The sequence below is a fragment of the Corvus moneduloides genome, chromosome 3, assembly GCF_009650955.1.
Source record: "Corvus moneduloides isolate bCorMon1 chromosome 3, bCorMon1.pri, whole genome shotgun sequence".
Taxonomy (NCBI): Eukaryota; Metazoa; Chordata; class Aves; order Passeriformes; family Corvidae; genus Corvus; species Corvus moneduloides.
The window spans coordinates 111316245-111338118 of NC_045478.1; the positions used below are offsets into that span (position 1 = coordinate 111316245).

The 21874-nt window shown below is 43.3% G+C and overlaps 1 protein-coding gene across 2 annotated transcripts in view; it reads right to left on the reverse strand.

Annotated features, from left to right (window-relative positions):
* Positions 1 to 16934, reverse strand: part of PELI1 (pellino E3 ubiquitin protein ligase 1) — a 44248-nt gene extending 27314 nt beyond the window's left edge. The window contains exons 1-2 of one of the 2 annotated variants that reach the window (XM_032103540.1): positions 16645 to 16934; positions 4291 to 4455 (exon numbers count right to left, since the gene is read on the reverse strand). In XM_032103540.1, coding sequence (XP_031959431.1) covers positions 4291 to 4345 — 55 coding nt within the window. In that variant the 5' untranslated portion in view covers positions 4346 to 4455; positions 16645 to 16934. The remainder of the gene's footprint in view (positions 1 to 4290; positions 4456 to 16644) is intronic. The other variant, XM_032103541.1, reaches the window with a different exon arrangement.
* Between the last annotated feature and the right edge of the window lie 4940 nt (positions 16935 to 21874).

Here is a 21874-nt window from a genome sequence, read left to right on the forward strand (position 1 = left end):
TCTGACTCATTCAAGCTTCTGGACCAATGCAAACTCAAAGTAAAACAAAACAACCAAAAAACCCTCAAACATTTACGGAATACCATTTATGTAATTAACTATTCAACAGACATTACTAAAAGAACTAAAGAACTTCAATATGGCAAAGTCATTGGAGCCAATATGACACTAGACACCCAGTATGACTTTATGAAGTGTCAGGCGAGTTTTGATGAAAGCTACAAGTCTGTCAAGGCTGATCATCGGCACTGCCTTTAGCATTCACTGTGTGTTGCCTCAATGCAACTTAGTGGCAGAACAAATTGTCAAGCATGCTCAGTGTCACTCCAGCAACATCAACCCCAGCTGCAGAATAGATATTCTCTAAACATAAAGGAAACACTTTCTCTGGCTTAGCAGCCACTGTTGTACCTAAACTTTTTAAAACACTGAAGTCATTCTGTACTTTTAGCATTTCACTGATGGAAGTGTGTGGATTACATGCCCCCAGAATAAACTTTGAACCGTACCAATAAACACAGCACTGTCAGAAGCTTGGCCTCCTCCTTTTATAATAGGTATTCCTTGCGTGCAAACATGACTGCTAGGACAAAAAGATGCAAGGTCACCTACTCTGAAATATTATCAACACTATACAGTGTTACAAAACCAACATGAGGAGTATATCAGTTCCAATAATTTTATTAGTTTCTGAGGTGAAATTTATCTTTTAGTAACCACTTCCAAGCTGAGGCTTTTTTCCTTGTTAGAAGGGAGGCACTTCATTTAAATTGCAGAAAAATTTTTAAAAACCCAACAACAAGAAAAACAGGTAAGCACAAAACCCCCTATTTTCTATAAAAGTTTTCACTTTAAAACCAATGTGTGGCCTAAGCTCTTTATTTTGAAAGTATAGTTTAATACCATGGGGGGGAAGAACCGGTAACTTTATATATAATGAAAGTTAAATAGCTGTATATCTAAAATCTAACAGTTACAGTAGCTCTCTCATATCAGAAATTAGATACACTTTTTTCAATTACTTAAAAGACTGAGGTAAATATTATAGCCAAAATGCAGACGTGTAGCTGTTGACACAAAGCTTCAGTCCTGAAACTTGCTCAACGAGAACCATGAGTTAGAGCTCGGTGCCTGTGGGGCAAAACACCACTTTTGGGAACAACTGCACACTCCCAGTTTTGTGACAGAGAGCTGTATTTTACTGCTTCTGGTATTGAAACTTACAACTAAGCATCTTCATATTTACTGCACTACAAAAGTCCAGCTGCAGGACTAACTACATGTTTTACTTGTTGTAGGTCCTTCTTTTTAAAAACAGGTCTGAGCCTAACATGAGGGGGGTGAGAGTTTAGGAATTACTGGATTTCTTTTCATAGCTAGTCCTGTCTTTTCCAGTCATCCTCCCCCATTCAGCAATATGAGAAGGTTAATAATCATAATAAATGTGATTTCCACCCCAACATCCTCACATGTTACTTACTAATTATTTTATTAATACATTTAAATAAATGTCTTCATTTACGAAGACATAGCATGGTGCTTATTCCTTAACTTTTAATAGAGAAGTCTACCTAAAACAAAAATTGTCTAAGAAAAAGAAAGGCTGCAATTCTCACCCCCAAAACAATACCACTGTGACTGTATATACTGAAGCAGCAAGACTTAACTTTACTGGCAAAAAAAAGGTCCAGAATACAAAAGTTAAGCAAAGATAACAGAAGGCCTAACATAAAGGGGCATGGAAATATTACAATCAAAACTCCCAGTGAAGTGGCAGCCAACTGAAATCAAAGATCATAAGAAAAGCTTTCTTCTTAATCAAAAGCAACATGAAATCTCTTTTTCACCACAAATGCACAGAGTAATCTAAACCAGCTCCAGTGTACAGAAGACTGAATCCTTTGACAGAACTTCAGCCTTTCAGGTAACTGCCTGCAAACTGAACATGCTCCAAAGATGGTTTTTAGTGTGGCACAAATGAAGAATATCTAATTAAATTTTAAAAAGTAAAAATACTTGCAGCCTGTAAGTTTAGCCCAGATTGGAATTCTGCAACAAGATCCTCTTCCTTAAGGGTCTTTTTAAAGCATGCCAAAACCATTAGTTAAAAGGATAATCTAAATAAAGCCATTGTTAAAAAAATAAAACTACATCATGCCATGGCTGGAACAGCTAAGGTACTGGTCAGGGAGGAAGGATTATTTCCTGGCACAGTAATGAAGCAGCAGACTTCGTTCTCTCTTTCTATTACTATATTAAACCTTCCCAATGTATCACAAAAATAAAACTGAGATTTGGAGCTCATCTGATTAGCAGATGATCAGTTGTACTGAGAAGCAGGACTTTGTTTCTAAGCATACTGTGCCAAAAAAAAATTGAAGCCCATGTTCTGTTTTTCTTCATCTACGAGGTCACTTCACCAAACCTGATTCTTGAGCCCAACTATGCAGGTGTAAGTAAGGATTCAGCTGCACTGAAGGCAACTGAATTCAGCAGCATAAGCAAGATCACTATCAGCCTACCTGCGCAAGACTGTACTAGAGCAAATCTTGGCGGGACATGTAATTTAATTCACCTCTCTGATTCTGGATAAGCCCCAGACCTTCAAAATAATTACAATGCTGTCAGAGACAAGGTTCACTGTCAGTTACAGTATTTAGTTGTCTACTGTTTCTCTGAAGGGATGAAACACTTAAATGCCAGCTACCCTCCAGCTTCTCAAGCCACCAGCTTCAACTTTGTTTCACAACTCCTTTAGAATTTTTCCAAGTGTTTTTGGCCTATATACTAGTACTTGAACACAGCAAGTCCTCTCTGACCCACCATGTTTCATGAGATAGAATCTTCTTCCTAATGCATTTTCCAACAAGACTCTCAAGTTTATGTTCTAACGCCTACATTATTTTAAAAGCTCTACACCATACTGCATTATCTGTTGAGCTTCCCTTTGAAACACACTTGCAGAGTTAAGGAATTTTGGACTAAGAATTCACTCATGAAAGAAACTTGACAGAAAATTGAGAGGCACAGTGGAATACAGGGCTGATCAGAAACTAAAATAAATATGCAGCATGAATTCAAGTCAGCAAACTCATATGAAATAATGAAGTGGTATTTCCCATACCTAAAATGTTTCAGGCTGTTAACCACCAATACTGACTGCTCATAGCTAGTTTTGGGACTTTGGCAGTTGAAACAGAAATAGCAGCCATTGAAGCGCTGATAGCTTTGATCATGAAAAACATTATTATGATTAGCATCTCATGCCTATTTGCTCCAATCCCCTGAGATGTAAAATAAAACCATAAACACTTTCAAAGTTACATGCCAAAAGTCCTCTCACTATTAATCACACCCTTTGTACTTGAGGTTGTACTCTCAATTTCACTAGTACATTAACTCCACTTGAAAACTGGTCTAAGCAAGGTAAAGTTGATGTTCTCACAACAGTATATTGTGAGTTGGCTCAAGCAATACTGAGAGGAGGCAGCAGCTGTTGTCCTCAAACCAGACAGCTAAGGAAAAAGAACAAGCCACAGATAAATTCACAGGCAAAGCTACAGAAAGCAATGCAAGAATTTTAAGCCTACCACATCAGAAGGATATATAGTCAGTCTAATAACAAAACTTAAGGCACAGCTCCCTGAACCTCTTAGGAAACTCCCACAATTAATTTGTTTCTCCTGAGTTAGTGAGAAAACTCAGCTCATGGAAAAACTCTGGTCAGCAGGTCCGGAGTAAAGACAGGCCAAGGACTGCATAGCTCAGATCTGGGGAGGGGGAGCTATGTGTGTGCACAGGCCAGGGAAATGAAATGGAGAAGGCATCACTCTCAGCAGGTAGTAAATACTGTATCAGAGCCTCTAGAAATAACCTTAGCTAGAAATCAAACATTGGGGCACGAGAAAGTAAATTTGGTACGGTTTAGAAGGCGTCTTGCTAATATAATACTCTGCATTTTTATAAAAGCTGTGAGTGGTTGCTGTAGTGAGATACTGTCCAATGAACTACTTAAAGCATTATCTTCCATGTATTCTTTAAAAAGATAGTGATTAGAGAACAAATACCTTCACAGATAGTTACAGCAAGACAATAGAAATAGTTTGTATTGTTCTACACTTGTACTTTTAGCAGCTAATCTCAATCAAAATCTTCCAGAGGTAAATAAAAGCTTTATTTGAAAGGAACTGTAGAAGTAGTTACTGAATCCTCTAGACGAAAAATTTGAAAAGTTCATTTGCAAGTAAAAAAGTTTGTTCTTGTAGAACAACTGTGTAGATGCAAACTCACCGTGTCCAAGCACCTCGAGATTGTAACCGCACTTCCACTTGGATTTACGATACATAATCAAAAGGCTCACGCGCAGAGGGAAAGGGACCTGTTGATGATGGTGGCTGTCAACAATGAGCTGAGATCAGTTAGCTGCTAGTGCAGACAGGACAACGATTTTCAACACTGCGAGAGAAAGCCAGAGTGAGACCATATGGTTAAGCCCCATCCACATCAGCACCAACAGGGAGCATCAGCAATTGAGAACTGTCAGCTGGCAGAGGCACAGGTAGGAGATCTACTTCTCACTCACAGCCACTGTAAAGAGTGGTTTTGTAGAGGTTAGCTCAGTGTCTACTGGAACAAACGTGTCTTTGACCACAGCATATACCATTCTCTCCAGTCAATACTTCTAGTGCAAAGCAACTCAAATGCTCAGTTCTTCCAAATTATTCAGGGAATTCAGTTGCCAGTTGGTGTGCTCAGGATTTACTGAAATTTAAGAATATGTTCTGGCATTATACTGGATAAGCCATGGTTTTACATTTACAGAAGACTGCCAGTTGCAGGTAAGCATTAGACAAGCGCTGTCAGCAGACACCCTGGCTGTGTTATCCAAAACCCTGCAAAATAAGAGAGCTGAAAAGGCTGGCTTTAACTTTAAACTACTTAGAGTAAGGACACCTGGACCAGATGAACTCCAGAGTTCCCTTCCAAATTCTTCTCTTCATTGACAAACCTGGCCACTAGCAGAGAGGCATGAGCTTTGCATGCAAAGACAGAAGCCCTGCATCACAGAGCTATTATTTATCACCTATTTGTATCACTGCAGGATTGCCTGAATTTAGTTGTTAATGTATAGTAGGAACACATTCTGCAGTTAAACGATTTTAAGGTGGCATAAACCACTGCTGCCTGCAAAAGCAGCAGGCCTGCCTGTGGCACAGCAGTTACATGGCACAAGGTTCTCCACAACCATGATTTCCACAGATCCATGCTCCAAACTGTTTCTCAACTGGGATTTACTCAGTGCAGAGTGCACCTGAACAGATGACAGGAATAAAGAGTTGGGACCACCTTCCATGTGACTTTGTGTTCATTTCCAGGAAAACAGTAAAACTATGTATTTTTAAATGCATGGACCAATTAATAGTGAGATAACAGGAAGTAAGAATTTATTTCTGAGCAGTACTTAAAAGCTGTGTTGAATCTTGAAAAACAAGGAAACTTAACTACTCTCATTTTCAACTAGAGCTAATTTTGTTTTCTGTATACTTGCTCTTCTATTCAACTTATTTTGTTTTTTTAGGTAACAGAAGCTATATTCATCAGTAAAAGACTGCTCAGTACAACAGTAATCTTATTAGCATGCATACTGAGTTAAAACTAAGCTTATATGAAGGATGTTTTAAAATTAAGCTTGAAAACAAGCACAGTAACAGCAATAAATGAAAAAATTAAAATCCTGTCTCAGTTACAAAAACACTCTTGGAACAACCCATAGTTCTGTCTTCATCAAGGCTTAGTCATTTCCTGTACATTTCTTCACAGGGCAGTATTTTGTCTGTTCACATTAATGCAAGTTACCATAATCAGTTGCTACAATAAAACCTGGGGTACACCAACATTAATACAGGTTATTGCCCAGTTGAAAAACTCTTCCACCAATAATTCTTCTGAATTGATGATTTGGTTGCATGCTGGGAAAGCATCTTCTGACCCTGCCTGGCAAAGATAACCTGCAGAAACTGAGCAGGCCCCAAAAGAGACTCCAGTACATGGAGTGCAATAAGAAGACAGGTGTAGGTCACAAAATACAGTCTCTGAAGATCGTGAGGTAATATCTGAAGGTTGTCAAAGCTTAAGTAACATTTCCAAAGATTAATCAGGATCTTAGAGATGGAGTAAAGTCTGAAGTATAAACCATGGCTGAGAACTAGACACCCGACTTAAAACCATGCTTAGTACTTCAGCAAAAGAGGAGGCCTAAGAAAAACCACCAGCTGCCGGGGGTAAGCTTACAATACAGACTAATTAGGAATTCCCCCACACTTTAACTACAATGATTACTATTAACAGGGAATGTAGAAGTCATTGGGATTTTATGTCTCTATCAAGAGACAGACTATCTACTTAGGTCTTTGAAGCACTGAGCAACTTTACCCTCTGCTAGAGTTGTTGAAGTTGCAAAGCAGAAACCAAAACAGACTGTCATTTAATAAAAGCAGCCTCAGCAGGAGTGAAAGGGAAAACCCAGGCCCCACCGAATGCCATGCTGCTCCGCATCAACACAATGGAAGGGAATCCTGTTCCACTCTGAGTGTTATGAGCCACCTGGCCAGAAGCCATGCTTATGCACAGCTACTTGGCCTTGAGGGTTGAAAACAAAAGATGAACAGCCAGAATCTGAGGCCAGCAGACACAGCTGTCAGGCAGGGATCAGCAGACCTGAGGACTGCAGCATTACAAATGCTCCAGCCCATGTTGGTTGGCAGTTTTGCACTATATCCTATTCTTTCCCTCAGTTATTTCCTTCCTCTCTTTGTCTACCTACCATAACTCCTACTTGTGCTCTGCTTCTCTCCCCTACCTCTTCCCTTTTTTGTCTCTTTGGAATCCAAGGTCTTTCTGTCAGGCTTCTTTCTATTCATACAGTATGGAAGTGCTGAAAAATCAAAGTTCACAATTTTTGCTATGTTCAGCTTCCTGTCTCGGGATTTTATAAAAATCAAGTTTCTTGAAAGACGGTTGACAGACTCTGTTAACACTGCCCTCAGTCACAACATACCAATCAGTATTAAAGCAAAGAGCTCACAAATAATGCAGTGTGCTGATTTAGCTTCTACAAATGGAGAGTTTGGCCACTGCAGAGATGTCTGATCTACAGCTCTCAGTCACATAAACAGTCCCCAGCCACAGAAATAAAGACTGTCATGATCCTTCCCCAAACTCCTGCAGGGAAAAAAATTAACATGATAGCATATTGGATGGAACAGCTCTAAGAAAAATCAATAATAGTAGCTGTAAAATCTAAAATTAAAGTAAGCCTGGTTTTGATGCTTTCAGTACACACGGTACATTAAATTTGGCATAAGCCCAATGGAACATGAAGTACTTGTGGACAATGTCTGCCAAGAGCTAGAAATATAGTACTTAGTCTTTAAAGAACAAACAGAGAGCCTCAGTTCATTTCTACTTTATGCATCTGAAAAAAAATTAAATCAAGGTGATCTTTCTGAGGGAACATTTGTACTAAATCTAATTGGTGTGCTTTGTGCAATGCTGAATGGAACACATGCCCATTGGCAGAGAATCACCATTTGTCATTCTATAATCCCTTCCACTTGTAACAAAAGGTTACAAACAGATGTTAGACCTCCCCACATTCCAAAACACTGTGCTTTCCTGCTCAGCATCAGGCTTGTGCCTCATGTAAGCGCTCTACCTAGTTCTCAGTCATGTTGACACTTCTAAACATCTGACACAGTGAAAGCAGAAGAAAAATGAGAAGCCTGAACTCAGGCAACTCACGCTGCACTATCATTTTTTTCACTCACCTTCACATTTGTTGGTACTTCATCAGTTTACATGCCTCAAAGCAGGGCAAGGTTAGATTAGTAACTGAATAGTTATTTGCATTTCCGTAGCAGCCTCCAAACATTAACAAATTAAGCATCAACAACCTGTGAGTTCCTTACCTTTTTTAAAATAAGGACAAAAACCAAGAGACAAGCCTAACATCCATCTGGGACTTTGGAGACATCATCCACCATCGCAGCACAAAGGTTGCTCTCCCTGCCACCTCCTATATCCTGCACTCCTTTCTAGTTGAACAGGAGAGTGGAGCACAATTCCAGCTTTGTTAGTTTCAGTCGCAGCCCCGCCTTGGGAAACTGGAGCAGCAAGAGAAGAGGAAATAGGCAATGCTACACTTGACACCAGCCCAAAGTGAGGCAAGAAACTTCTCATGCCATCTCACTCTACATGTCAGCCAAGCACTGTCTGAATCTTTAAAGCTGTTATTTCTTGGTGATTGAGGTATTGAAATATATAAAGCAGCCAGATAAATCTGACTGTTACTCCTCCTCACTAATAGCTGTAAAATAATAGCAGAATGTCTACACTACTTGCTATTGTGGACTCCAAGAGACTGAAAGACACCAGACACGTGATTATTAAGATGATAATGTTCACTTCTCCCTATGACTGGTCTCTCTTGGCTTTAAAGTAAGCGTTAACTCTTCCCTCACCTTTTGGATCAGGCTCCTCTCTCTGCTCCTGTTTAGAAACTGGCAACTTGAACAAGTCCCTCCCCAAAGTTGGAGAGTAAGGGAAAGGCAGCAAAAATTCTTGTAACACTTCCCCTCTTGAGGCAGAGGTTCCTCTTGCTGCCTATGTATATCTCAGAAGAGGGATATATGAAAGCTTATTTCAGTGAGGAAAAAATTAAATAGCCTATATATATCGGCATAGAAATTCAAAAGTAGTTGCTGTATCTAAGTCACAAATGGCTTACAAGCCCACACTTTCTACTAGAGCACGCTGACCTTTCTCAGCCAGCAGTGAGAGGTACAAGAACCTACCCTATGTTCACATCTGCTCTTCAGAAACCCTCTGACAAAGCTAAAATACTAGCCACAGTACTGACTGTATAAATATGCACACGTGCAAGAAAAAAAAAAGGATAAAAATAAAAGCTATTTGTGCATTTACTTGCCTGCATGATCAAGTTGAGTTCCTCAATTTCAGCAGGTGGCTGATAGCCTCAGTACAGTAATACATCACTTCTTTTAAAAAAGACAAGAGAAAAAACCCCACCAAGCTGTTACCCTCATCATGGTGCACTCCAGCCCTTAGGAATAACCTTGAGCAGTTTACAGAAACCTCACCCAGCAGGCAACAGTTCACCTGCACCAAAAGGGAAAGCTCAACTGGAATGATAGTTCACATCCACCAAATGCAGTACCTAATAAATACTAAAACAACTGATGTGGGCTACCAGCAGCATAGTAATTACCTTATTATTTAAAAAAAACAAACAAACCAAAGATCCAGTATGATGGATCCACCTACCACAGGAATCAAGAGATGATGACTTGGCCATGAAAGCCATCTAAGCACAAAGGGGTGATCAACTGTCTTCAGACTAATATGCATTACAATGTGATTTGTCTAAAGCTTGGTCTGCTACTCCCAGAGTACAAAGTGCAGTTATAAATATATATGATATGTATATCTATCTATCTATATGTATGTATGTATGTATATTAAAACACAGTCTTGTAACTCTAAGAGGCACAAGCACAGCAGACTGGAGCAGGAAGCAGTCTTTATCTGAAATGTCAGCACTACCATCACAAATTTGCCTCAACATTATCACATGAGAAAAAAAGAACAAATGAAACATTAAGTGTCTGCTCTTGGGCCTTCTGGTTCTCTGCATTACCAAACTGAAAAACTGAAAAACTGTTAGACCTTTGTCCTGTTAAAAAGTAGTTTTTAACCGACTGTCTCTAAGTTTCAGGCCATTTGAGCTGGTTCTCTCCCAGCTCTTTATTCAAAGTACATTAAATAAATACCCCCACAATTAGCGGGTGTTGAAATTAGGTGTTACCACAATGACTTGTTTTATAGTTTGACTCTTATCTTCTGCACTGTAACTACTCAACTGCACAGACAATGTGCTCGTGCCACTTGTGGGCATGATACAGTTTTTTGTGGACTTCTGAAAGCAGCATCCTAAATCTGAAACCAAATTACCATGAAAGCTTGATCATGAAGATGAAAACAGCAGTATTGACTGAACAGTCCATAACTCTGGCTTCTCAAATATTAAGTCAGCCACTCTGGTTTCCTACACAGGAGGAACTCTCCCAGTTTCTATCAGAAGATTTGTTAGCACGTTCCATTTTCTTTCCTAAATTCAAAAGACTGCAGTTGCCCAGCAAAAAGGAGTCAGATCCAAATCCAAGAGGGAGCACATACCCTACCTCCAATATTAATAAGGGTTGCGGCCACTTTACTCTCTTGCACTGCAGCACAGAAGTTCAAAGTTATCTTCTGCTAACCTTAAAATACAGCAGCAATCTAAACACAGCAACTCTAATATCTGCCTGCATTTACTTTCTTCCACATTGAGCACTCCTCAAAGTATTTGAAGTGGGTCAGGAAAAAAGTAAACAAAGCTGAACAAAGAAAAATAATTAGTGGAAAATGACACAACTGACATTTTTAGAATATAGCAGTTTATCCCAGGAGGGGCATTAAAGAAGGAAAATGAGCAACAAGTTCTTTAGAAGTAAGTAAATTACTTACAGTAAACCTCCACGTATTTTGCATTTTTACCCCTAGCCTCATACCAAATAAAGAGTTCAGCTCCATGATCTGACATAAGGATCACTGCTTATTTTCCCTGTTGAAACTTGTGTTAAACCACAATTAAGGCGATAATTATTCTTGTAAAAATATTGTATGGAACTACAACTGCTTCAGATAAGTGGAAAGGATATCAAGGTAGCACAAGACAAAAATCTCAGTATATATATTAACACTTAAAGAGAAGAGGAGCCTTGAGATTTCTTAGCGGAAATTCTTCAGGGACCACTTTTATCATTTAAGGCGAATAATTTGTCTTAGGACAAAGAAAATACAGATGCAGTACTTGAGCTTGTATGATTTTAAAAATCTAGTCTTTACTGTTTAATACTGCTAGACTATTAAAAGCAGAAGGATCTGGGAGCAGAGAAAGTGGGCACTTTGGGGCAGACCTGTTGGAAAGGCATGATCTTGACTCAAGGAGAGGAACTACGAACATATGGAACCCTAAGCCTAACTTTGTGACTGGTTAAACCTTGTCTTACAGTGTAAGGAGGCCATATGTGCAGGCTACACAGGCACACGAGCTCCCTTTCCAAAAGTTCACAGTTCCACCTGGGTGCCTCGCAGGCTGTTCCAGACAGATCAATTCCTGGGCAAAGATGACTGGCTGGTTGAAATGTTTTGAGCTAGATCTAACCCAGAGATGCCAGTTTGACTGCCCTGACCCAAAAAACAACGAAGCCATTAGTGTTTTCAGCCCAGATCAAGGGGTTATCGTCCGTGGGGATAAACTGGCAGGGACAAGCTAACTCAACAGCTGTGACTTTCCTGTTGCTCACTGCACGGTTCAGACAATTAAGCAGAAACACTGAAGAGACAAGCAGGACAGTGTGAGATGTACAAACCACATCACCAAGTTTGTTCTCACTATGCCTTCACAAATTCTTGCAGGCCTTGAGCTCCATCGGTGTCAAATCTTAACAGTCTTTTCAACAAAAAACAAATCAGTGCCCTAAAATTCAATCTCTATTCCCTACCTTGCCCATGCAATAAGGAAAATAGGTACCCCAGCTCAGAAAAGAGTATTTGTAAGCATTTGTAATGAAGCCCAAAGGGTTACATAGTTACAGAAACATTACAAACTTGAAATACAAGCAGCTAAGTACATCCAGACAGATGAATCAACTGGCAATAGAAGGAAAAAACCCATTGATGGTGGTCTACTTAAAATTCTGGCTAGGGAGGGATTTGTGTTTTATTATTTTTCTGTATTTTGGTTGCTTTGGGTTGGTTTTTTTTTGTTTTGTTTGTTTGCTGTTTTGTATCTTCAAGTCCTAGCTCCAACAGACTATCCCCCAGAGAATCCTACCTGACTAACTTACTCCAAACCCGTAACCTGCAAGTACCCACACAGTATTTTTCTTATAGATCCCATTCACTCAAAACCTCAATCAATCCACAAAACACCATTATCTAGAAGCTATCCATATTATCAACTACCCTTAACAATATCAAAAAATATTCTAAAGACCATTTCTGGTTTGGGTCTTTTTAACTATAGCCTTTCAATACCCTCCTTGCTGTTCACACATACATACACACCCTAATGTAGCCAGACTGGCACCTCCCTGCCCCAATTAACTCCGTACTATTAAAAAAACTTCTCACAAGGAACGCTTTTCTCCCTTCTAAAAACACATTTATGGAATTAACTTCTACAAACAGGGTTGGCACAGAAAAACATCTGGTTGGCATAGCTGTCTAGCCAACGTCAAGGCAGATCAAGAGTGTTTTGAGCCAACCTTGACACATATCCCAAGTCTTCTATAACATATACAGGTGAACAAGGAAAGGGAGTGTGAATTGAACAAATCCTCTTCCTGACAAGAATACGATTACTGGACCAGAGTAAGAGGTTTTGACTGCTCCTAATCCAAAACCTGCAATATAGCTTTAATTAGAAGAGTAAAATTATAGGATACTCCCAATCCTGAAACCACAGCCAGAAATTCACTCCAAGGTTTAGTCCACTCCGCTTCCGAGTATGAGATTCAAGCCCAAAATTCAGCATTTACACAAGTACCATGGGTGGCATTCAAGTCACTGTGATTAAATTCAGCAGCATGGATTAAAACCAAGGTCAGCAGATTAACTTTTATTACCTGCTCATGCACTGAGCCGTGCTCCTGCATGGCAACCTCCAGAGGATACCATCAGTCCTTAACCAAACACTTTCACCCAGGCACTGCATTCAGTCTCAACCAAACAAGCTGCTGACTTGTTCACACTTGAGCCCACGTCCCCAAATGCCACCTCACAGCACTTACACCTCACACGCCAGCCAGGAGACATTGCTGGAGCAGGATTGGTATTGATGAGCACCTACCTCCAGCACAGGGTGCCAGCAGAGGACAATAGCTTTTTCCTGCAAAGCCTGTAGCTTCCAGTCAACTATTTCACAATCACTCATCACACTACAGGGTTATTCCAGAAAGGTCACTTTGAGCAGCTAGGAACATTTGGTGCTCCAAATCACATCACATGTGTCAGTAAAAGAAGTCCATGGCACAGAGCTCACCTAGGCAGCCCATAAGCTGTGCATTCACTCGTGCAAAGCACCCAGGAACCTCTGCCTACCTGAAGAAAAAGTCTCTTTTCAAACCAATATAAATACAGGATACTTGTAAAAGAATATACTCATAGTGCAAGGCTGTCATTTTTCTGCAAATCAAGTTGTCGTCAAAGAGTTTTTACTACTTTTAGCAGAAGGCAGAAACAAGGTAGAGCTTGCTTTTTTTTTTAAGTTTTAGGATGATTTCTAGCAGGACAAACAGCTTCCATCTTTTTTAACTTGAAAGGCAGGCTTTTGAATGCATACATTCAAACATTTTATACAAGAAACACAATCACTTGTAACTATTAATGGCCACATCCATTACAAAACATTAAGGCCACAAAGAATGTGCCATGATGCTACCTTATTGCCCCAGCTCACCTGCAAGCACGCAGTGGAGAGCCCACAGCAGCACACGGACAGGGAAATCCAGCCCATGAGCTGCCCACCACCTCCTGAGAGGCACAGAGCCACTTAAGTTTTGCCCAGCTGACATGATTTTTCACAACTAAATTGCTGTTTTACCTTCTTCCCCATGAATCTTTTCATCCAAGTAGGCTAACTGGGCCTGACTGGAGATGCAATATTAATTTCAGTAGGACTGGGGAACTACAGTAGGAGTATGACACTTCCTGGGGCATCCTGCTAACCAGTAGATTGAAAGGAAACAGAAACAAGATCAGATGGAAACATGCTTGCTTTTTTTTCCACTGAAACTCAGCAGCATTCAGCGGCACTCGACCTACTTCCTATCCCATGGCTTTGCTGTCACTTCCTTTGACAGTTTGTCAGCACGCTTGTGAATCTGGAGATTAAGGAATGAATGTCTAGGAGGCAAAAGAGCCGGACTTTTTCATCCTGATGTTCAGTCAAAACTTTTACAATCTAACCAGCAAGGCGCACAGTGACCAGCCAGCAACAAGTACCTCCAATTACTGGCATCCAGCAGGAATTGCTAATCAACTGTGTAATTTCGCTTACAAGTATGCACTTAAAGGTGACTGATTTCTCATGAAACACCCTCATTCTTCCTTTCTTAGCTCAGGGCATGGATTAGCATCTACAAAAAGCTTTGGGTTTTCTGCTTTCCTGTATTCCAGAGTTCCTGTCTGAAAAGACATTTTGTATCAAAAAATAGTTCTAATTAGCTCCTTACAAATGAATAAGAGTTTTAAATACCACTGGCTACAAGCACACGATCCTCTACTTTGTACCTACAAACACAGTCACTAGCTAAAAATGCTGAAGTGAAAGGATCCTGTTTGCCATGCCTGGTTTCTTAATATAAACCAATACTGCTACCAAAATACAAAATGGTTGTAGCAGAGGTAGTATGTTAAGTTCTACTTTAACTGAAATACTAGTAGTTACTCAGAATGTAAATTTCCAAGATGAACACTAGCACGGTGAGCTGCTGTGTTGAGAAACAAATTCCAGTGTTTGGTAAGAACGGAAACATTCATGAGGCACACGTTACACGATTTTACCCAGCGTAACAGTAGGTGCTCCTACATGTTTAATTCATTTGAAATAGGAGATGTTGAAGCTTAAGGTACCCGGTAGCAACCTATATACAACCAAAATGCATTCCTAAAGCTTCCTGCCAGGCCATTCACACGACTTCAAAGAGTTAGGACACTGATCTTGCACAGCACTAAGAGAGTCTAATTTTCCAACTACCAATGCTCAATTTTCAACAAACCATGCTTTTTCTTGAGGGGAAGGACAGCGGTGGAGAGGAAAAGGGGAGGTGTCCCGTGCAGAGGTCTGAACTTTGGCTCTACATTACTCATTCCAAAATTGTCGGCCTAAAACATTCCAAAGCCACACAGACCACACAACACATGCAAACGAAGATCTGGGCAGCCTGTTCATCTCCACTAACCTACAGGCGCCTTCTGGAACAAAAAGCAACCGAAGACGTATCATCAACAGGTCATCCGGCTGCTTCTTTGTGGGAAAAAAAATTCGAAACGCTGCTGAACAGAAACCGGAAACGGCCTTTTTTTTTTCCCCGGGTCTCCCCCCGCCCCCAAACGCGTTCAAAATGAAAAAGAAATAAACCTATCGCCCTTCAGATGCAGAAGCGCTAGCTTCTAGCTAGCTGAAAGGCTTCGTAATTTTCCTTGCCAAGTAGTGTTTTTTCAAGGCAGAGGAGTCCCAGAGAAAAAAAAAAAAAGAAAAAAAAAAAGAAAAAAAAAAAAAAAAAAAAGGGGTGGCCTTTAAGGCCAGAAACACCAGCGTTACAGCCAGACTGCTCTTTCTGCTCTTTCCCCACATGTATTCCAGAAGCTGCATTTTGCAGAGGTGAAGTAGCTGCAGTTTTTGAGGGGGCAGTTAAAACAAAAACAAGGGGGCGGGGGGGGAGAAAAATCCTTCTGGTAATAAAAACATAACTGCTTTAAAATATACCCTTTATGAACGAAAATTATTCGGCTGAAAACACAACTGCTCCTCTCCCCTGCCTTTTGAATATCTTCTCTACAGCTGTTGCAGGCAGAAATGTCCCCTTCGTACTAGATCCTCCTGAAAACGCATTATTTAACTAGGTGAAAACAAGAGTGAAAAGAAAAGCCGGACACAAGTTGCGCTGGACGGCGGGCTGCTCACAAAAGAGCCATAGCTGAGGAGATGGGAGAGAAACCCTGCAATTCCCCCAAGAAGCTTAAAATTAAAGACACAACTTACCCACCCCCCATCTGGATTTTTCCAGAGTAAAACAACATGAAATTTGGAAGAGCTAGGGTTTTAAAAAAAATTTTAAAAGTCCAAAGAAAAAGAAGCAAGCTTTCCCACCAAGATCTTTCAGGTTAACAACAGCCAGACAAAATCTCCCTTTGTTTTGTTGTCACCCGCCTGCGTGCTGCTCCCATTCCGCGCTCCGGCACGGGAGGCTGCGATCAACGGACTTCGCGGGGGAGGCGGGGGGAGAGCTCGTTCTTACCCCCGAAAAATACATATACCGCCACCGCCGCCAAAAAAAAATCCACCCCCGACTTCAACAGAACCCTGGTGTTCAAGTATTGAGCGACTTTTTTTTTCCATTTTTTTTTTTTTAAGTGATGTTTTTCCCGAGGGCAGACGGCTCAGCAGCCGCTCCATGACAAAGAGCTTCCCCAGCACATCCAGCTCCAGAGCGGGGCCAACTCCGGGCGGGTGGGAAGAAGAAAAAGATTAAAAAAGATTAAAAAAGAAAAAAAAAAAAAAGAAAGACAAAAAACTTCCCAAACCCCCGGGGGAAAAAAAAAAATAAGAATGGAGAATTATTTTAGAACCAACCACAACAACGAGCCCTGCGAGGCGCAGTACAAAGCGCGCAGGGCGGCGGGGAGGGGAGGAAGGAGCCCGAGGAAGGAAGGAAGGGGGCAGGCCCCGGGCAGGCCCCCCACCCCTTCAGTAGCAGCGCGCGGATGGGGCTCTGTCGCGACAAGCGCGATACTCACCCCAGGGAGGAAGGAATCGGGCAGAAGAGGCACCCCACGCCGGCAGGCCGGGAGCGGGGGGAAGGGGCAGCCTCAGCCTCCTCACGGCCGCACGGAGGGCGATAGATCCGACTGGACGACAAGGGAAGAAGCCTCAGAGCGCTCACCTCCGGCCGGCAGGGCTCCGACGGGCCGGTGCTGCGAGCCACAGGCCGGGGAGCAGCGGCGGCAGCTGCCGGGAAGCGGCGAGGAGAAGAAGCCGATGGACGCCGCCGGCTCCGCCACCCTCACACCGACTGCCGCGCGCCGCCCCCCCGCCCCGCCTCACCGCGCGCCACACCAGCGGGGCGGGGCCCAGCGGGGCCACGCCCCCTCCCCGCCCCGGGGCATGGCGGGAGTTGTAGTCCCATCCCCCCCCCGTCCCGCGCTGAGTACAGCCCGTGTGCCCGCACATGTGCGCACCGGTGCGCAGGTGTGTGTGTGCATCCACCCACCTGCGCTTCCTGTGCTGCCCAGCGCTGGAAGCCCCCTGAGCCCCGGGCTGCCTCAGAAGGAGCGTGGCCAGCAGGTTCTCCCCCTCTATTCTGCTCTTGTGAGACCCCACCTGGAATACTGCGCACGGTTGTGGTGTCCCCAACATAAGAAGGGCGTGGGACCAGAGAAGTCCAGAGAGGGGCCATGAAGCTGATAAGAGGACTGGAGCACCTCCCGCACAAAGACAGGCTGAGAAAGTTGAGGCTGTTCAGCCCAGAGAAGACTGAGTGGAGAACTGACAGCCACCTTCCACTGTCTGAAGGGGAGCCTCCAGAGGAGACAGAGAAGCTGTAGCAATAGGACAAAGAATAATGGGTACAAACTGAAAGAGAGGAAATTTAGGTAAGGTATTAAGAAGAATTTTTTTAGTGTGAGAGTGGTGAGACACTGGAACAGGTTGCATGGGGAGGTTGTGGATGCCCCAACCCTGGCAGTGTTCAAAGCCAGGTTGGACAAGGCCTTGAGCCACCCAGTCTAATGGAAGGTGCCCCTGCCCAGGGCAGGGTGTTGGAACAAGAGGATCTTTAAGATCCTTTCCAACCCCTTGACATTCTATAATTCTACAATTCCATGTGTGCACGCGTGTGGGTATGTGTACATACATACAGGTGTATAGAAAAATGTCTGTATGTGTATATACCCATATCTGTATGTGTGTATATATATATATATTTCAACTGAAACACCCTTCTAGCCACGTAAAGAAAGACTATATTAATTGATTTTGTTCTATGTTTTCCACAGCTTAAGAGAAATCACAGCCTTGATGTGGTCTTCAAATATTTTTTTCCTATACATGGTGAGAAACAGATTTTTTAAGGGAAATGGGAGTTTTTGTCATCACATCATTCAGAAAACAACGTGGTCCTTCCCCAGCACAACACATGAAGTCAATGGAGATGCTTTCATAGTCATCACACCATGAGCTGCTGAAGCATTATCCAGGGTCAGAAATATTAGTGGGGCCAGGCTGTGTAAACTCTACCTGTCATTAACCTGAGCTTCACTGGCCCTGGGGTTTTTAAGGAGAGATTAAGAGATATAACTCACAGCTCCCAGATTATAAGAACAAAACGGGTCTGGGTGATCATCCCTCATGATCTCTGGCATAACCCTGCACATCCCAAAAATAGCTTTTTCCTCAAATGCAGTATTCTTTTGAAACACCTGAGATAAATATAGTCCTGATGGTAAATTCATCACACCCTGGCTTTTGGTGGCTGCTGAGAACAAAGCCCGGTGTTAAAACTGAGCTCTCCTTGGAGTGTTTATTGGTTTGCCTTTGGATTTGCCATAACTTTTGTCTCTGTGCTCGGCAGCTTGTTATTCCCTGCCGTATTTCCAACCCAGGTGTTTCCAGCCCTCTGATGGGGGCATGCTTTAGTCTCCTCTTTGCCGAGCTCCCAATACCGGCATCCCCTCACCCTTCGCTACGGCGCAAGTCAGACCCTCACCCCTGCACAGGAGCATACCCTGCATCTCCCCATAGCTGCTGGACATTCCCACGGGACTCAGGCATGAGGGAGTAAGGAACACATGTGCAGGCACGTGGCAGATGGGTGGCAGGTGACAGCACTGCAGAGGCATGGTGGAGAAGCTCCTGCCTCCAACTCCGACATGGAAAACCTGCTGAGTTCTGCCTGTGAGGAAGTCATGTCTCAACCCAGTGACCAGGAGCTTCCTTTCCAGACATGGTGGGCAAAAGTTGAAGGAAAAGGGATGGGAAGAAGGCAAGGGACAGGTGGGAAAGCACCGCAGTCACGGACAGGCATCATGCTGGAATGAGCGGCTGCTGCCTGACCCCTGCGTGCTGCCTGACGCACTCAGAGCTTTGCGTGTAGTGAATCACTTGCCACACATGTGATGTAACATGACAGTGGTAATAGATCTCATTATTATCCAATTTACTAGGGGAAACTGAGGTGTGGAGAGGTGAATATTATGCCTGGGGCACACTGAGACCAGATTACAGAAGGCCTCACGCTGCCATCCCATGCTCACTTTACTAAGCCATATAGGAATTAGGTGCAGCTGGCAGAAGCAGACACAGAGCATGCTGAAGAAAGCCTGGGGGAAGAGGATGAGCTTGGCATTCACAGTACAGAGCCTTGCCCCTAGCCTTTTTGTCCTGCCACAACAAATAATCCCTCTTGCTGTGTTGAATGGGGTCCCCTTCAGCTCCCAAGAGCTGCTCCAGGTTGCTGTCACACGCTGTGCTCTTCTGTAGTATCTGATGGGATTATTACTTTGACCCTTGGGAGGCTCTTCCCGGATTTTGCCTGGCCATAGCACCCTCCTGCATAAGGCGAAATGATGGTGAGAGATTTCCAGTATCCCAGCATCCCTGCTGCAGCCTTGTCCCAGCTGCCTTGAGGATGGGCCCCAGGTGCCAGCCATGCCAGTGCTGAGCCTGGCCCTGTCTTGGGAGAGCACCTGCAGCCAGACCAGGGCTTGTGTCCCGTTGCTGACCATCTTTTATTTAACTCTAGATTAGCACCTTCATGATGGACTTCTGTTTCACGAATTGGCCCAATCCCTTCTTATATCCATGCAAGCATTTATCCTTTACACAACCCCCTGGCTCAGCACTGCTCCTGGTTCCCTTTTCATCTTGATCCTGCCTCAGGGTTCATTTCTTTCTCAAAGACGTTTCAGAGGAAGCTTAAGAGACGAATCAGCATTACAAAGCATTCCTCTTGTAGGAGAAACAATTTTTAGAAAGCTTTTCTCTCCCTACTTTAAAAAAAAAAAAGGAAACAGCTGAGTTTGGTGACTGTTTTTGGTATTTCCTTATATTTAACACATGTCCCTTGCTATGGAAAAAGGGCAATCACCACTGAAGGCTTACAGCCCTCTGTGACATGCCCAGAGGTCTGGAGAAGCTGGTGCTAAAAACTGGGCCTCAGAACTCAGCTCCTTGCTAGCAGGAAGCCTGGGGGCTGCTTTTCCCTCTGATCCTGCCATGTACCCTTGTACCATAAGCTTGTACCACTACATGGAGAGACAGCAGGGAGCTGGAACATAAACCACCCAATGTTTTGGGGGAGTCAAGCTGGCCTGAGGTGACCCAGCACCATGGATAATTCCCTGGAGAAGGGTGGGTAGGTAGGTAGAGCATCACCTTTGCTGATCCGTCTCATTTCACACCGGTTTTTCCCTCCCAGCACTGAAACTTGGAGCTGCAACTCAGCGAATTGGAGCCCTGAAATCATCTTTGATATTTAAACAACTATTTTCTGTTTTCTGACAGCCACATGCTGTTCCAGTGTTCGTGTCAAACAGGCTCTCTGAGTCAGATGCAAAATAAAGTGACACATGGTCCCCTCTAATGTTCCCATCAGAGCACGTATCGTCCTATGATCTCACTGCGGCAACAAGGAAACAGCGAAGGCTCTTGGCCAGGTTTCTGTGCTGCTCTTCACTGCACATGGCCCCAACAGCAACAGTTCATTCACACCTCACTGCCCCCGTCTATATTATTACATAAAATGATCCCCAGCGAGAGTGGCTTGGCTGGGCTCAGGGCCACGCTACTGAACACTGCGTCCCCTAAAGCACCATGGCTGGGCCAAAACTCTTCAGTGCATCTCCTGGCCATGCCCAGATCATTTTCCAGACCCAGGCTGCCAAGTTCAGCCTGCCACAATACTTCACCAAGTCCTCCCCAAAACCTTGGAGAGGCCCCTCATTCCTGGGGGAGAACCTGTGTCTCCAAGGGGGTTCCTCACGCCTCTCTAAACCGGCTGCCTCCCTGGGTTACAAAACTGAAGTTCGCATCACCTTTCTCATCCAGCCCATAGGATTCCAAGGGATTCTAACCTACACCCAAGCAAATTTCATTGGGGACTGATGCTGCTGGGACTGAGCATGATGACAGGGTGCTGGGCAGCTGCTGGTGCCACGACATGCTGCAATTCCTGCCTGCGTGGGTAATCAGCGTGGCTCAGTGCCACGAGCTGTGATTAAGTCATTAGTCAGTCGCGTGAAAATATTTGAGATTACAAGTCAATGCTGAATTCCTTCTTGGAAGGGTTGAGGAAATTAATATTTAGCTCTGGCGGACACGAGGTAAGAGCTTGTCAAACACAAGACATGATGCTGTAACCCTGAGCACAGACGTCGCCTGATCATCAGATGTCAGGCTTTTCCAAAGGAGCGTGCTAATTCCTTCAACTTGTTACAAACTCAGCCTTGGGTTCGTCAGGGGCTAAACATCAAATCATGGTAGAAAAACTGAAGCACCCTGAGCCTGGCAGGTGGTTCTTTCTTTTCCATGCCCAGTGGTGCACACTTGCACCTGCACTGCACTCAGGCAGAGTAAAGGGGTGGCTGTGCAATCATCCGCAATCAATCAGGCCGATCGCATACACCGATTAAATTATGTTCTTCCACCAGTTCTTAGAAATGTAATTTGCTTTAAGTTAATAAGCAAACATCTACCCTCTCAAAGTGTATTTGCAGAGCTGTAAAATCAAGGGGCACTTCAGAAAAGCAGCAAGGAGGGAGGGAAGCAGGGATGGAGCTGTGGTACCAGCACAGTGTTTAGTCAGGATGCTGCTGGAGGTGTCACAGGAATTGGCCACCTGGATGGACATGTGTCAACCCCCCTGACATACATTAATTAATTAATGATGTGGGACAAAATCTGAAGTTCTTTCAGATGACCTGCCTTTGAATACAACTGCAAAAGAGGAGGTTTAAGCAGAACATAAAGCCT